The sequence below is a fragment of the Haplochromis burtoni genome, unplaced genomic scaffold, assembly GCF_018398535.1.
Source record: "Haplochromis burtoni strain Fernald_Lab_line unplaced genomic scaffold, NCSU_Asbu1 Contig_5, whole genome shotgun sequence".
NCBI lineage: Eukaryota > Metazoa > Chordata > Actinopteri > Cichliformes > Cichlidae > Haplochromis > Haplochromis burtoni.
This window is the reverse complement of record NW_024582366.1, coordinates 1,186,422-1,203,220: the sequence shown is the minus strand read 5'-3', so window position 1 is coordinate 1,203,220 and position 16,799 is coordinate 1,186,422. Positions and strand designations below refer to the sequence as shown.

The following is a 16,799-nucleotide window of genomic DNA, read 5'->3' as shown; positions in this document are numbered from 1 at the left end:
TGTGTGTGTGTGTGTGTGTGTGTGTGTGTGTGTGTGTGTGTGTGTGTGTGTGTGTGTGTTTCTATCATTGTCACATTTGATTAAACAAATAAAAACTACACTGTAAACAGTATAAAAGTTCACATGAACCAGCAAGTTTAATACAAATCTCTGGATTACATTCAGTGACTCAGACAACAGTGTGAGAACAGTGACAACAGCTGGTTTTGTATCCTTGTTGTGTGTCTGCGTGTCTTTATACTCATCAGTGATCAATTTGTGTTATACTGGTTCTTTTTGAGTCCCTTTGTAGGTTTGTGAGATAGGATAAGATACAGGTTACATTATTTATCCTAGAACTTGTTACAGCAGCCTATTAAACATAACGTATAACAAATAAGCTTAGATGAAGTATAAATGCTTAGAAATAAAATAAATTACAATCTAAAACACAAAAAAACTTTAGCGTCCATTTTTATATTTGTATAATTTTTAAAGTGTTGGGTTCTTGGTGTATTTTGTGGTACAGTGCTGCGTAAAACCCGCGCCTCCTCCTGCGGATTGGTTTGCAATGATTGGTCGGTGAGCGGTAACGTGCGGCCCTACGACTGCGACTCCATCTTTGTTGTGACGTCCACCCTTGCTGGACGTAAACTTCCTTGTTGGGATTGTCAACAGTGTGGCGGTAGAGTTTAGCTAACGCTACGTGTATCTGGGACTCTGCTTCCGAACCGCTTCGAAAGTCGTTAAGCTTCCTTTCTTATTTTTTGTTTTGAGAGTTTTCAAATATAAAATGACTTTTTATCGAAGTCTCTCAGCGGTTCTTGTATCGGTATGCTGGGTTCTCTTGTCCGTGGCGGAGGAGGTGAAGAACAGCACCGAAACTCGTACCGCGACGAACTCCAGCAGGGTTAACGCCATAAACGGCACCAGCAAGGGTCCGCTTAATACCTTCAACGTGGACAGCTCGATGATCCAGAGGGCCCTCTACGTCCTCGTTGGCATCACTATAATCGGCGTCCTCTACTTCCTCATCCGAGCCGTGCGGTGAGAACTACAATTTAATTCAAGAACAATAACCATGCTTCTTACAGTCGCTACGCAGTCACAATTTCGGCCTAAAATGTCCAAAATAATTAGAAATATTTACGGATCAGGTGAAAGCCGAATTGAAGAGCACATTTTCCAGCTTCAAAAAATCACTTTACAGTACTTCAGTAACTTTTGAGAAGCGAAGAAAGTTTAAAAAACTGGATTTATGAATGGAGTCTGCTGATTATAAGGTGCTGCACGTTTATTGTTAGCTTTTTGACTTAGATTGCATTCTCGGGGTACACGGTTGTGTATATTACTGTATCTGACAAGTTATTAGAGAAATCCAAAAGTAAGAATAGAGTAACATACATAAAGCCGAATTCCCTCCATAAATCTAACAACTTAAAACTTCCGCTTGTATAAGCTGTTTTTATGTGTTGTAAATGACTATATATAAGTCCTGCATTATGTTTTAGTAACCATTTTTAGTTCGGCATACACTCCAAACTCCTGTCACTTCTCTCAGTGTAACCGTTTCGGATAACAGTAGGTGGAACTTGGCCTCTCGTTTCATCCGACGTAGTCTTTGGTGAGAAGTACGTTTTTAATTTGAAGTCAGCAAACCTGGCTATGCAGTCAGAATCGAGGGCCAACTGGTACAAATAATAAAAAATATTTACAGAAGCCAAACGGAAGCTCCTGCAGTTTTAGGAAGTCACGTGAGACCTCAACTTGAGAAGCGGAGAAACTTTAAAACTGTGAATAGTGTGGCTTAATGTTTGTCCACATATGAGGATTGGCAATTTCTAAACTTACACTAGAGCAAGCCTTTTAGTGGTCACTCTTCAGTCCCGCCATTAGTTTGTCAGTGAGTCAGAGCCAGTTGGACATATTGTGTAACCTCAGTCTGAACTTCATCAGCCTGAAGGTTTAGTGACAGGCTGCTGGCCTTTGGTCTCTCCCATCATTTAGAGCAGCTGTGGTGTTCATATGAAATCACAGGTTTGGTTCCCACCTGAGTGATGTCACACCAAACGTCATTGTAAATTCAGTCGTTTTAAGCTCTGTCTCATATTAGTGATGTGACACACCTGTGCAGAGTGTCAGTCATGCGTTTGTGTGAAGTTGCTGGACTCACTGTGCGGTTCAGGAGGTAACACTTAACACTAATCCTGGTCTACCAGTGTCTCGATTTGTTTTGGCCGTCACTTGGCCTTGTTCTGAGTTTAAGTGCCTTTACATTAAGAATGTCATTCTCCTAACATTTCACATTCAGTTCATAAATATCATAATTCACCCGTGTTTTTGTTTAAGTGCTGTACATTACAACTACCTGTTTGGAGCACAGTGGCGTCGAGTTAATAGTAAATGTCTGTTTTGTGATGATGTCGTCAGGCTGAAGAAGCCCACCCACAGAAAGAAGTATGGTCTACTGTCCAATGAGGACGATGCTGTGGAGATGGATGCGGTGGACAGCGAAGAGGACGACACGCTGTACGAATCTCGCAGCCTCCGCAGGTCAGAGGTTAACAGGCAACAGCAGTAACGCTGAAATAGAACCAGAACCTGATTTTAAGGCTAATACCAGTAAAAGTTTATTTTTATTTTTTATCTGATGTTCATCAGCAAAAGTAAAAAACGTAGAATCATGAAAACACAAAGTTGTCAAAAGAATAAATAAATACATTTGATTATTTTGAACAGTTTGATTATTTAAATAATCCAGAGATGCTGACTGGAATTGTTCCAAAGTCTGAACTTTGCTGACTTTGATTTACAGTCAGTCTGATTGGTGTTATCTTTGTCTCTGTTCAGATGAGTCCTGGTCTTTGTCCTCTGACGGATCAGCCCGTATTGATTACAGATTGAGAGAGGGTGGGAGAAGTGACCAACGACTGCTGAGAGAAGTGGGAATAACAAACAAACTGACCAAATAGTCACTGAAGAAAAATGCCAAATCTCAGCTGCTCAAGGAAGATGAGCAGGATAATCAAATTTTTTGTTATTTTAAATGTGGTGTCGGATGAAATGCAGACATGACGGATCAGTGGATCCTCATGGGGCCAAATGTTCCTTTTCTGTTCGTTACTCCTCTTAATATTATTTCAGAGTGTTTTTCTAAGAGTTTATTTGGTGTGTTTTTCCACTCTGAGCTTTTCTGCTCTGACTACATGCTTTATACTACTGCAGACTGATGGCAGGCAGCAGCAATGCTGGTGTGAAATGCTGCAATTGATCAGGATTTGTTGTCCTGACAGACGGTCGGCCTGCCCTGAAACAGTGTTTCACATCGGCTGTGTTGAGACTAAAAGGGTGAATGTGAAGCTTTTGTATAACTCTGATTCCTGATGACCTTTTTTTTCTCTGTGGACAAGATTCACACTTCTTAACAAAACATTAAAATCTGATTTTTGAATATAAAAAAGTCTTATCATCTGTTTTTGTTTTTGAACATGAGTCTTTATTGGCTACTTTATTTTTTATCATGTCGTGTCAGGTGACATGATATGATATATCATCTTTTACAAACTTAATATAAAATTAAAATATCTGTAGTTAAAAAATGTGCTTACAGTATTGGAAAAAATAATTTTGTAAAAGCGCTGCAGAAATGAAAATACATGAAGTAAAGAATATTTCCAAAGTACATGAAGTTTTAGTAAAATATGTAAAAATGTTAGAAAATTAAATTAGAAACGGGGATGGATGAGGATCTCAAAGCAGCTACTGAGTCTGTGTAACTGCTTGTTTGTTTTTTTAAATAATTTAATCATTACTTAGATTTTGAATAATAAAATTATTTACAGCTTAGTGGTGAGGGCTGGAGCGTCAAAATGAAGCTGTAGTAGCAGGCGTTCACCACAAGATGTCACCAGTGTTTCCGTTTCAAACATTAAGCTAAAGGCAACGTTAATAGCAAAGCACCTGCCGTGTACCTGCACCTGTCGTATAGGGATCATATTAGCACAGCCTGAAGATACAAGTAAAAAGATCAGATTTGAATGATAACGTGGGACAAATATTATGAATGAACATCCAAAACAATCTTTGCAAAATGTATTCAAATAAGGAAACAATCGAAACAACGTTAAGCAAAGTGTGAGAAACACTTCATTTTATGTATACACACACACACACACACACACACACACACGCAGGGTCACCTGTCATAAAATTAGAAAACACAAACACACAGATAATTTACAAAGCTGCCAAAAAAGACAGTTTTATGTTTTTATAAGACCAATACTTAGATTTAAGCCAACAATTTTTCTGTAATTAAATAACTTTATTTTGGTATCTTAATAAAAAACTAATTTGCTTTACTGTTATATTCAATCAATAAACAAATTGAAAAGAAATCACCCACAAATCCTCATGTGGAAATAATTTTTTTGTCACCATAACTGAAAGAATTTTCTCTCCCTGTTCTTCCACCTGTTGCTGCTTTGTTACTAAACTCACTGAAAACAGGCTAATTCTGAGGTAATAAAACAGGAAGTGGCGATTTTTCCCACCTCACGGTCTGTCGGGGTCACTGATAGCAGGGTGACTGCTGAACTGCCACTGTAACAAGCTAATGATGAGTGGGCGTGGTGCTGAAGACTGATAAACGTCTCAGCCTATCAGACGGTCCCCAGAGAGACCACAATAACAACAGTACAACTCAACAGGTCCCAGAGGAGCAGAGGGGCGTGTTTCAATTAGAGAAAGCTGAGTATATGTGTGTGTGTTTGTGAGATGCTGGCTTATCCTCGGTTCCCACCTTAGTCTCTCTGTTTTCACACAGTTTATCTGATCAGGTGTCAATAAATCTGCTGAAGACCATCACTAATTTTAGCTAAATCAACCTGCAGTTATTGTTCACCTGTTAGAAATATGGCTGCACCTCCAGTTTCCAGCAGACACTGTGATAGTGGGAAACATGACATCAGAAGAGCCAACTAAATAGACAGATGTAAGATTATTGTTCTGAGCATCAAGGGGCAGTTTCAGAGCCAGATCGAGCTGGATCAAAGGTTTCTAAGAGGGCGGAGCATGGAGCCCAAAAACACTTCATGGATCCAAAGCAGGATCCGGAGGATAAAGGTGACATCATCAGAAGTCCAATACATCAAGTTGTGTTAGCTGAGAGATTAAAAAACCAAGACCCAACTGGCTGACACGCAGTGCTCACTAACTGCTTACTCAAATCTACTCGATTGAAGGATCATCAGCAAGTGTGAACACATGTATAAAACCAGATGTTGACACTTTGCTGGCCTGCAATGTTCAGAGAAACTGCAGAAAACGGATGCATCTCAGACTCAAAACTGTGTCTGAACAAACCACAAGACTTCTGGAATAATGTCCTTTGCAAAGATGAGGCCAAAGTGCAGAGGACCAAGTTTGGTGAAAAGCAAACACAGCAAACCAGCACAAACACCTCAATCCACCTGCCAAGTGGGGTGATGGACAGGTCATGATTTAGCTCTTCTTTTGGAGCCACAGTAAGGTTGTCACATTGGCCCAAACAAATGCACCAAGAGTGAAATAAAGCTGAGGCAAACTGAAGTGGACAGAGTGCAGATGATGGAAGAGAATTTTTAATCATTCTCTGCTGTGACTCCACTTTAAATCTAAATGAGGTGATGGAGGAATCCATCCTTTAGAGCTATGCTGTATCCTCCGGTTTGCGTATTTTTGGAGAATGATTCATCCTGAAGCAGATTAATGAGCCTCAAACCCACCTCGGAGCTTTGAAAGGGGGAGCTGGTTTTCAGTGGACTTTCCTCCACAGCCACTTGACCTTAACCCCACTGGATATTCAGGAGGAAGCCAAACAGAGAAACAGTGGTGGGAACTGAGGATGAGCCGATATCTCTCTGTCACACACACACACACACACACACACACACACACACACACACACACACACACACACACACACACACACACACACACACACACACACACAGCTCTCTCTAATTGAAACACGCCCCTCTGCTCCTCTGAGTTGTCCTGTTGTTATTGCCATCTCCCTCAGGGCCCTCTGATTGGGTGAGATGCTTATCAGTCATCTCCTCAACTCATCATGGCCTTGTTACAGTGGCACAGTGACAGTCTACTCCGCCCCATCACCCCAACCCCCTGCTCCCCAACACACAGACGCACACACACACACACACAGACGCACATACACACAGACGCACACACACACACACAACAGACGCACACACACAACACACACACAGCACGCACACACACACACACACACACAACCAACACAACACACACACAGACACACACAGACACACCACACGACACACACACACACACACACACACACACACACACACACAACGCACAACACACAGACGCACACACAAACACACACACAGACCACACACACAGACCACACACGCACACACAACAGACGCACACACACACACACACACACGACACACACACACACACAGACACACACACACACACACACACACACACACACAGACGCACACACACACACACACAGACGCACACACACACACACACAGACACAACACACAGACCACACACACACACACACACAGACGCACACACACACACTACACAGAACACACACACACACACAGACGCACACACACACACACACACAGACACACACACACACACACAGACGCACACGACACACAGACGCACACACACACACACAGACACACGCACACACACACACAAACACACACACACACACACACACACACACACACACACACACTACACACACACACACACACACACACACACAAACACACACACACACACACAGATGCACATACACACAGACGCACACACCTCCACAGTGAGTTCAGGTGCTTTGCTGTGTTAGAGCACTAACAATGCTGCAACAAAATTTGACATTGAAATTAATTTAAATAATTTTTTTAAAAGAAAGAAACATCACATGTTACAATATAACAACAAGAATGTTTACTTATGCACTGTTACTTTCAAAACAGTATTTGAAAACATATTATTTTCCTTAGAAAGACTGAATCATTTATATTTACACACAATAACAGAATTATGTCAGAAAAAAATGACCATGTTAGATATTACGATCCCCTAAAACCTGTTTATCGAGCCATATCCAGAGCACAAACCTCTGCTGTGCAATGATGTGCAAACTTTATAAAGATCAAAGGTTGTAAAATCATGTGAAAACTGAGAGTTAACTTCCAGTTTATGCACAATAGGAAAACCCAAGCTTCATCAGAAAACCCGTCCATCCATTCTCGTCTCCGTTTCGGGGTCGTGGGGGTCTGGAGCCTATCCCAGCTGTCTTAGCCAGTCTGTTGCAGAGCTAACACACACAGACAGACAACCATTCACATTCCACCTACTGGCAATTTAGAATTACCAGTTAGCCTAACCCCACTCACTGCATGTCTTTGGACTGTGGGGGGAAGCCAGAGTATGGGATTTCCGGCTCTTTTTAGAGAACCGGCTCTTCAGGTTGTTTTGTTGCTTTAATTAATTTATTATTAACAATAATATAAAATTATGCACAAAAGGAATTACTAATGTAAAAAAAGTGGTTTTATTTATATATGTTTATATATAAATATATGCGGTGGCCCCTAGAGACAAAACACGTACAAACTCCAAAACACATTTCTAGCATGAACTGAACTTCCAAAACAGAGCTACTAGATCACTTAAATTACACAATTGAAAGCATAAGCATGTGTGTATTGTTTGTGTATTTATACACAGGCACTCATATATATTCAAATAATTTAAAAAAAAGTTCATTTACCTGTTACTACCACACACCAAATCCGGTCGTTGGTACTTGCTGGCTTGTGTAGCCACTAGGTAACAAAAGCTCAACACTGCCCTAGCATCCTGGAGCACTTCTGTTGTGTTTTGTACGTGTTTTGGAGTTTTGTTGCTTTGTCTCTAGGGGCCACCGTAAATATACTTTTATTTATTCACTCCACATAAAATGTAATAAATAAATCATATAATACAAAAACCAACTATTCACATTTCAACTTTTAACTATTTAAATTTTCAGCTTTTTCCTTTTAAACAAATTTAAAGTGAAACAACACAAAACACTGCAAACCACAACACAATTAAATATAAATTAAATATGAAAACAAAAAGAAGATGCATATTCTCTGTCATATGGGCCTGCATGAATAAACTTTCTGAATCCTTTATCATCTGCAACTGAAAATAGTTGTGGATGATTACTATACCTTTCTAATGTGACGTTGTTGTCCCTGGCTCTCTCTCTCTCCCTCCCGCTCTGTTCCTGTGCTACTGAGTGTAACTACCGCCCCTCCCCCCTCTGCCCAGCGTAAAGCACAAGGCTCGTGTGCTGAGTGAAGCGGAAAAAAGTGCGAGAGAGAGAGGTGAGAGAAAGAAAAAAAAAAACCCACGGCTCGCGATAAGGAGCCGGCTCGCGTCGTTCACGTCAAAGACCCGGCTCTAAGAGCCATTTCGTTTCAACCGACCCATCACTAGTACCCAGAGAGAACATTCAAACTCCACAGAGAAAGGCCCCGGCCATACAGTGGAATTGAACTTACCACCTTCTTGCTGTGAAGCAACAATGCTAACCACTGCTGCCTCTTGAGAAAACATCATGCAGAAAAACCCCAACAGTAATCAGTTTAGATTTGAAAACCAGAATTGTTGATGGTCACAAAGCAGCAGATGGATATACCAAGTTATCACAGCATTTCTGTTAACACCTGGAGTTAGAGGCATCGTCAAGGAGCTCACATCGGCCCTCACAGTGCAGAGCAAGTGTGGCAGAAGCAGGAAGAGAAAATTTCAAAGACTCTGGAAAGAAAACTAGTGAGCAATGTGTCTAAAGACCCCAGACCTCCACTTCTGCAAAAGAGACACCCTTAAGTATGCCGAGGACTTCTTGGAAAAGGACTATATGAGTATGTGATGAGATCAGTTTATTGCAGCTCTTCACTCAACCATCAGGTGCAAATTTAGAAAAAAATAAATGAAGAATTTATGATAGTCTTGCACGAGTGAATCAGCAGGTTGTCATTAATGAAGAGGAAAAGCATCAGTTTCTCTGTATTTTTTATTTCTCTGTATTCAGATATGAGCATCACACCTGCGCATCATCACAGATTTCATCAGTGGACAAAAAGACATTTTTATTAACATTAAAATCACCAAAGGTTCCTCATGAAAGAACCTGAATCTGGTTACTGGTTCTTCTGCTTCATGGCAGAACATCACCCTGAATATCAAACAGAAAACACACAAACAACATGGAAAGCACACGTCTAATAACACTGATACATGTGAATATCACATGAACTTTTCTCATTAGTGAATTACTAAATGCAGAATAATTCATATTTATGGATAATTCCATGTGTGCTTTTAAAGCTACCAGCCATCACTCTGTGCTTTTATTTAGCTACACTAACATCTCAATCATGTATTAAATGGCCTTTAAAATCCACATTTCCCTTTCACTCTGTTCACCTCACTGAGGAAGAATATCATCAGTTTAACCCAAAACATTTACAATATGAACAGATGTTCCCAATGCCAGTACGTCTGACCTATAATCATTTATTCATGAAGATCAATAATTCATCTGTCTGCTGCATGAAGTGTCGTGTATCATTTTTGTGATTTTCTAAAACCAGTCAGAAATAATGCAGAGGCATTGTCTGACAAAAAGCTTGTAAACGACGAAGGTTTCTGTCTTGTTAGTGTTCCCTGTTTACATCTTTGTGTTTGAGCCTGAATCAGCTGACTGACGACAAACAGCAGAACTGGAGCACATGAGCATCAGCCTGACCCCAGACTGCAGGGGCTTTCACATCTGGAGTGATGAAACAGTCTCAGCTGATCTCTGCTCGACCTGCTCAGCTGTACCTGCTGGTACTGGAGCTGCCTCTGCTCCCCCATCAGCCCATCAGAGTCTCCCTCTGATGAACTCTCGCAGGTGGAGTTAGGTGACGGCGTCCCCTGCAGTCTGTCTTCCTCCAGCCTCACAGCCTGGCTCTGTGGGGCCCCGCTGAGGTCTTGCTCAGTCAGTAGATGGTCCAGAAAGTTGATGTACCTGAGGGCGAGGCGTAGGATCTCGTTCTTGCTGAGCTTCCTGTCTGGGGGGTGGGTGGGTATGAGACGTCGCAGCTCTGCGAATGCACCATTCACGTTCTGCTGGCGCCATCGTTCTCGACTGTTGGTGAAAATCCGACGTACCACTCTGGGACGGGTACCTGAGGGGAGAGCAAAGAAGGGTCAGCTGGTGACCAGAGAACCACATCTAAGGATGTAAGGTTGGGTACAAAGTAGCTGAGTGACCCTCAACATAAGCATGTGCAGTGACAAAAAAAACAACTGTTTTGTTCTAGTAGGAAAAATCTAATAAAAGAACCAAATAAATAAAAGAGAACTACAGAAGTGAAGGAAACAGAGACGACCACCTGACAAAGACTGACTCACGTTAAACGCACAACATGAAGACAAGGATTACAAAATACAGGTGAAGTCAGAAAAGAACGAAGAAGGGAAGTGGGAAAAAACTGAAAGCTGCAGGAATTGGAGAGGGAGAAACAGTGAGACAAACAGAGGAAAGACAGGAAGCAAAGAAAAGAGAATCTTCAAAAACACAAGGACAAGGATTCACAACTGAAGCCACTGAACAGTGGAGAGAACACGACACCTTAAACAGAACCACGTGAAGAAGAAACACAATCTCACTCTGTCTATAAAACATGTTTTTATGCAGCATCATCGTCAAGGTTTTATCTTTAATAGAAAGGAAAACTGCGAAGCTTTTTACAAATTAAAACAGCCCTCTTTCATCTTATAGGATACTTGTCTGATTTATTTATAATTTACGGTTGAAAACAGCTGCTAGTATTGATACCACTTATAACTAATAACCTTTTGAATGTGATATTATTTTTCTTAAATGCTGAATTAATTAAAGCTTAATGCTGCTAAGATGTCTTTTGTCAGCTCTATAGAAGAGCACACTAACATGCGTGTCTCCATATCTGGTGATGCAGTGAACTCACCCTCAGTGAGGTTCCTCTCACACGGAGCCGCTTTGAGCTTCAGGGCGATGCGTGGATCTGGATCACTGCACACAGACACACAGACACGTTGGTGAGGAGCAGAAAAATCCTCCTTGGTGATGAATTATAGAAACTCATATTTTCTTTTAAAAATGGTTTCAATAGAATGCAGATGCCAGCAACATGCTGAAACAAATGCACCATAATCGTTATAATGGCGTTCTCCCCGTCTTGTAAAACTGTGTAAATACCGCAGATCAAAAAGCCAATAATGGCATAAACAGGTAATAACTGCGGCTTATGTAAAACAAGCAGCTTTTTAGTGCAAACACATTGACTGTTGTAAACTCCAACGTCTATTAATCTTTACAGTAACAAAAATGGTTGTTTTAAGCCGTTTGCAGTTCATTAATAAACGCCGGTCTCACCTGCGGAAGGTGTGGAGGTCCTGGACATCTTCGTGCAGCATGTCTCTTGCGGACAGAAGCAGCAGAAGTGAAGGAGACTGGTGGCTAATCGGGGTTCAGTTGGCAGTTCGGGCTCCGTTGACTTTCCCTCGGCTCTGTGGAGAGTCAGTGTCAGTCGCCTCTCTTTATATCCACGGACCCTCCCACCCCCACCTCCCCGTGTCCCGGCGCGTCGTTTCCTTGGAGCCCCCTTTGATAAAGACAGTCCCATTAAAGTCATTAAACCCAGGGTCCCAGGAAGCAGCTCTCCAGGGACCTGCAGGGTCCTTGGTCCGCCTCCCCCCCTCTGTAGGAGTCGTGTTTTCCTCCGTCACGACTCCACAGCCTTCGGCGCCACCGCTGCCAGCCGGACCCAGTACGCACAGACCATCAAGGCTGGTCCTGTGCTAAAACTTCTCAGTGACTGAAACACTAACTGAAGTAGCCTACGTGTTGCCATGAAGTAAAACCAAACATGCCACATATGATTCATCGCCATATGACTGTTTCTGTTTAAACTGTCTTTTCTTGGCAGCTCTGGGGGTTTCTCGCTTTTGTTTGCGGGGTTAAAAAAACTGAAAGTCTCAGACTTATTGTTGAGTAGCTTTAATGCGCCTCTCAGGTGAGCCGAAATTTTAAGGGGAATTTTTATTTTATTTATACACTCCTCGGAAGTTCTATCTGTTCACATTTCTGCACCAAAATACGTTTACAGCTATTATATTATAGGACACGTCAGTAAGAGGGAAACGGCACGATTTAATAATATTAAGAAGACTTAATGAAATGCTGGTAAACTGGGATTTTGTTTTAATCTTTGCCGAGCAGGACAACTTAAAAATCAGAGACAAAGGAGGAAAACATGCTAAATGCTCACACTGAGCCATGCTGTCCAAGGTCAGTTACAAACAGGAATATAAGGTCTTCAATACTGCATCAGCCTATACAAGTAAAAATGTAACTGTTTTCATTATTGATTTATTGATCGATCTGTTTCTGTGCGTGGCTAGACTGCGCAATGGGAATTATTGGTGGTTGTTAAACTTCTATCAATCGCCTTTTACTTAATTATCTTATAATTTGTATTTATGACTCGTGTGTGCGCGCGCAGCCGGAAGCGTTGCAGGTGTCGTGTCGTTGCAGCTGAGCAGTTCACTCACGAGCTGTTAGACTCGTCTATCTGATGTTTGACGCCATCAAACGGCCGCTTCGCTTTCCGTTAAACGTCTCTACCTTCGCCCAGGGGTGTCCAACTCCAGGCCTCGAGTTCCGGTGTCCTGCAAGTTTCAGATGTGTCCTTGATCCACTACAGCTGATTTAAATTACCAAATGAGCTTCTCAACAGGTCTTGAATTTCTTCAGAGGCCTGGTAATGAACTAATCGTTTGATTCAGGTGTGTTGACCCAGAGTGAGATCTAAAACCTGCAGGACACCGGCACTCGAGGCCTGGAGTTGGACACCCCTGCCTGCGCCGGAGGCTGCGAGGTGTTCAGACAGACAGGTGAGGAGATGTCCGCAGTCAGGGAGGTGACAAAGTTAGGCTGAGCCACAGACACACGGCAGTGAGACTCGTGATTAAAAACCTGCACGAGTTACATCCTTAACTATCCACAAACATTAGTGATTAATGACCATCGTAGATTAAAACGCTTAATGAGGACTATTGCAAACAATGTGCTTTTATTTTTTATGGTGTTTATTTTCATTAAAGTTTGTAGAGTTGATGTGGAGGTTAAATAAAAGCAGCTGTTTGAATCTCTCTAATTGTCTGTGATGATGTTGACGTGGTTTTTGTTTTGTCCTTTATTACTTCCATTATAAATCTCAACTTCTTCCTTTATGGAAGAAAGTTTATTTTTATGATGCTTTTTCTGGTTTCAGTTCATATATATTAATCTGTGTTACTTCTGGTCTGTGATATTTAATTGAGTGAAATAAAACGTATCAAATGCAACTGTGTGAAATAAAGAGGAATCCCGTTCATCATAATGATGACATCTACTGTTTGCTGATAACTCGTATAAATGAAGTCATCTCGTTTCAGAGGCTGAAATTTACTGAGCCACAGGAACAGCTTCAGAAACTGATTCAGGACTTTGAGCATATCGTTTCTTTATCTGGCTTCTCTTAGTCTAATATCACCAATCACATGAAACTGGTTATGAAATTGATTAGTCGTAAGTAACCCACAGCGCCTACACACTGTCACATGACCCACATCAGCTGGCGCGAGGTCCCTCTCCTGATTCGCTGCGTCCCCGCCGCGGCAAAGATGCCTTGAGTTCGGCTGCGCTGTCTGTTATTTAACTGCCTTCCTTCGTGCAGTTTCCGTATTTGTTTGAAGTGTACAGATGAAGCTATGAATGAAATGTTGTACTGTTGTGAAATGTGACAATGCAATGATCAGATTCACGCTACAGAAGTGTGGAATCATTGAATTTTAAACTGAATTCAAATCGAAATGGACATTTTCTGTCCCTGCAGGTCAGATGTGTTTGTTGTTGTGCTTCTTCATATTCACCCCCCCCCCCCCTCCCCCCTTTCATCCTGTCTTTGGATTACGGACGTATTTTTTTCCCGTCGTGAAACTGAACCCTAAAGGGGAACTCCTGAAAACTGACCTTCAAAAGGAAATGAATGGATTCTCAACACAGGCTTTTAAAAGTCTTTTGCACAGCGATTGCAAGCAGTGAAATTAATTGTGGTACATGCATTTATCCATGTTGTGTTTTGTATTTATTTTGTTCCACTTCCCCTTTTTCCTAATTTGTTCAATATATTTTTGGTTTTCTTTGACAGATTTTCAGTGTCTGGTCTCATCATTCACACCACCTGGGCTCCATTCTGTGCATCAGTTACATCCACCCGCTGCATATATAGCTGGACTGGTGCTTTTTCGTTTTTATGGGCCGATGTTTTGTTGTTTGTTTGTTTAGGGGTCTTTTTTGTAACGGCATAAACAATGAAAGGTGGTGGATTGGCTAATTGGTCGTGATCGACTCTGGGCTGGATAGATTACAGCCGATGAGGTCGAACTTTGAAGTTTCGCATTGAGCTGAAAAGGAACAGTTTGTCCCGGACTTCAGCTGGAATAGAAAAAGACACAAAGCTGCAGTTGCGCTGCAGCTGCCTCCTCTCCTCTCATCCTCCCCCCTCTCTCTCCTGTTTCTACTTCAATCATGAAACTGATCAATGATCAGCTGATCGGCTTTTCTCTCTTGTTTGTTTATCGCCCACTTTGCGCCAGAAAGAGGAAACCAGCTGATGTTGCGCTAAACAACAGCATTAAGCTTGATCAGCTGTTGTTAGAATTGATTTAATATTAATTTCTAGTATCAGCTGATGTTTGCTGGAGCCACAGCTGTAAAGCTGCTGGTCATGATGTCATGCGCAAAAAATGTTTTGTCTCACTCTCATTTCTTCTTGTTGCGTGTTTAAGCTCTACTTGGAACCTTGTTAAGATCAAACCATGCAAAATATGATCTATTTATTAATGTTTTGTTGCCATTTTTCAAGTGGTCTTTAATGTTTGATCAGGACTGAATCAAATTTGATGTGTAACAGCGCCATGTTGTGGCCAAAGAGAGTAGAAAAGAACTACCATTGATGATCAGGTGAAACAGAAGTTAAAGACAGTAGTTATGGACACTAAAAATGAATTAAGCATTTGTTTTATTATCACGATGGTCAAAGGGGAAGAAGAGTGAGCTATCAGCTGGGCAGTGGTGGATAAAATTTGGCCAGTTTAACCCAAAGCCCACAACACAAACGCACATACCTGTAAGAATGACACAAACAAACCTAAACAACTGTGCAAAACGGCAGCAATAAAAAGGTCAAACAAATACATTTGACACAAACCTGTAAATAAATAAAATCTGTAAAATATATACATCTTTTAGGCTTTTCCAGAAAGTTAAAAAATAAAAGAAGTGTTGGCTTAAAATAGGCTGGTTGCCAATAAGTGTTATGAAACTGAGTTCAGATTCACTCTGCAGAGGCGACAGATGTGTCACAGTCCAAACACACCACAGTGTGAGTCCGAAGAAGCTTTTCTCTGAGTCAACGCTGCGTCTGAGGTTGTAAGTGAGTAATTATATATCAGAAATAATAATAGATTTAAAAACAGCAACAACAACAAAACCCACTAGTATGTATTGTAAGTGTCACCTGGCAGTTCGCTGCTCTCTGCCAGGTGATTGGCAGAGTGGGTGCGTGGGGTGAGGTCGGCGCTCTTCTGTGGAAAAACCCAGAGGCGATTAACGCGAGTGGGTGTATTGTTCGGTGAGAGACTTTTGCCATTTCGTTTGGATCATTTATTATTGTAGGTGCCGATTTTTAATGCGTGTTGTTGGACTTCTTTAGTGTGACCACGAGTTTTAATGGAGGAATTGATCGACCGCGCGCAGGGAAACCGATCGTTGGTATATTTGTTTGTTTTAGTTCTGTGATTTTTGAATGGTTTAATAAAACGGATATTTTATTTGGTAACATTTTAAACCATAATGTTGTTTTTCAGCTGTTGTTGTGCTGCTTCTGTCCTTTTGTCGTTCTTTTCATTGATTTGTAATTTTGTTTTGGTCCGTGCAGCCGTAAAGGCGGTTAATGCTTGAGACGGAGCCGTGTGAGGACTAACCTCTCTTTTTGTTTGTGCCACTTCCTTTAACATCAACACATAGCGCTGATTCCCAGCTGTGCTGAGACCTGGATTGTTTGCAGTCTCATGTGCAGCGGGGATATCAGCAGGATGTGTTGTAAGTGCCGTCTGGAAATAACTGGGAAAACTATGTTTAATTAATGTAACAAATTATCAGTTTATTTCTTTGCCCCTTTTATTCGGTACCTTTGTCCTCGGTTACAGTATTTTTCCCTCATGCGCGGTATTTCCACAGAGGTGGAGCCGCGCATGGACTCAGACTGACTGGACGCAACATTGAGCAGTTGCACCCTCTTGTGGCTCAAGTTGGTATTACATGAAAGTGCCCTTCCAACGCAATGAATTCGCTTCAAATCTCAAAAAGCCAAATCTGATGAGCTGCAATCTCACTCACACTGAGCACCTTTAAACATATGTTGGTATAATATGACATGCCAGCATGTTTTTGCACTCTTACACCTCTGAGTTAAATTTATTTTCTAATTAGTAATTTTATTTGACTTTTTTTAGTTTCAGTTAATTTCTAGAGTGGATTTTATTTGAAACTGTTTAGTTTTACTTCAGTTTTTATTAGTTCCAGTCTCTGTGATTATTACTGTAAGGAGGGCATATATCAGAGGCAA

At 41.4% G+C, this 16,799-nt stretch overlaps 2 protein-coding genes across 3 annotated transcripts; one reads left to right on the top strand and one right to left on the bottom strand.

Moving 5' to 3' along the window:
- Window positions 1–601: 601 nt before the first annotated feature.
- On the top strand, window positions 602–3,440 carry fam174c (family with sequence similarity 174 member C). The gene is made up of 3 exons (XM_005923461.3): window positions 602–1,026; window positions 2,410–2,532; window positions 2,830–3,440. The coding sequence occupies exons 1-3, from the start codon at window positions 773–775 to the stop codon at window positions 2,831–2,833; spliced, it is 381 nt and encodes a 126-aa protein (XP_005923523.1). The 5' UTR covers window positions 602–772; the 3' UTR covers window positions 2,834–3,440.
- A 5,651-nt stretch (window positions 3,441–9,091) lies between these two features.
- LOC102289479 (T-cell acute lymphocytic leukemia protein 1 homolog) lies at window positions 9,092–12,804 on the bottom strand. Of its 2 annotated transcripts, none has more exons than XM_005923463.2 (4): window positions 12,679–12,804; window positions 11,501–11,634; window positions 11,073–11,137; window positions 9,092–10,268 (listed from the first exon to the last, which is right to left on the bottom strand). In XM_005923463.2, the coding sequence occupies exons 2-4, from the start codon at window positions 11,539–11,541 to the stop codon at window positions 9,835–9,837; spliced, it is 540 nt and encodes a 179-aa protein (XP_005923525.1). In that variant the 5' UTR covers window positions 11,542–11,634; window positions 12,679–12,804; the 3' UTR covers window positions 9,092–9,834. The 2 variants fall into 2 exon arrangements, with proteins under 2 accessions (XP_005923525.1, XP_005923526.1); XM_005923464.2 differs by having other exon boundaries at window positions 12,752–12,800.
- Between the last annotated feature and the right edge of the window lie 3,995 nt (window positions 12,805–16,799).

What these genes read in the sequence shown, in the direction of transcription:
- fam174c (XM_005923461.3), top strand. Translation starts at nt 773, where the DNA reads ATGACTTTTTATCGAAGTCTCTCAGCGGTTCTTGTATCGGTATGCTGG. An exon ending in TTCCTCATCCGAGCCGTGCG is followed by an intron (nt 1,027 to 2,409) that starts GTGAGAACTACA and finishes TGATGTCGTCAG; the next exon opens with GCTGAAGAAGCCCACCCACA.
- LOC102289479 (XM_005923463.2), bottom strand. Translation starts at nt 11,541, where the DNA reads ATGCTGCACGAAGATGTCCAGGACCTCCACACCTTCCGCAG. An exon ending in GACCTCCACACCTTCCGCAG is followed by an intron (nt 11,138 to 11,500) that starts GTGAGACCGGCG and finishes GTCTGTGTGCAG; the next exon opens with TGATCCAGATCCACGCATCG. An exon ending in TGAGAGGAACCTCACTGAGG is followed by an intron (nt 10,269 to 11,072) that starts GTGAGTTCACTG and finishes CTCTCCCCTCAG; the next exon opens with GTACCCGTCCCAGAGTGGTA.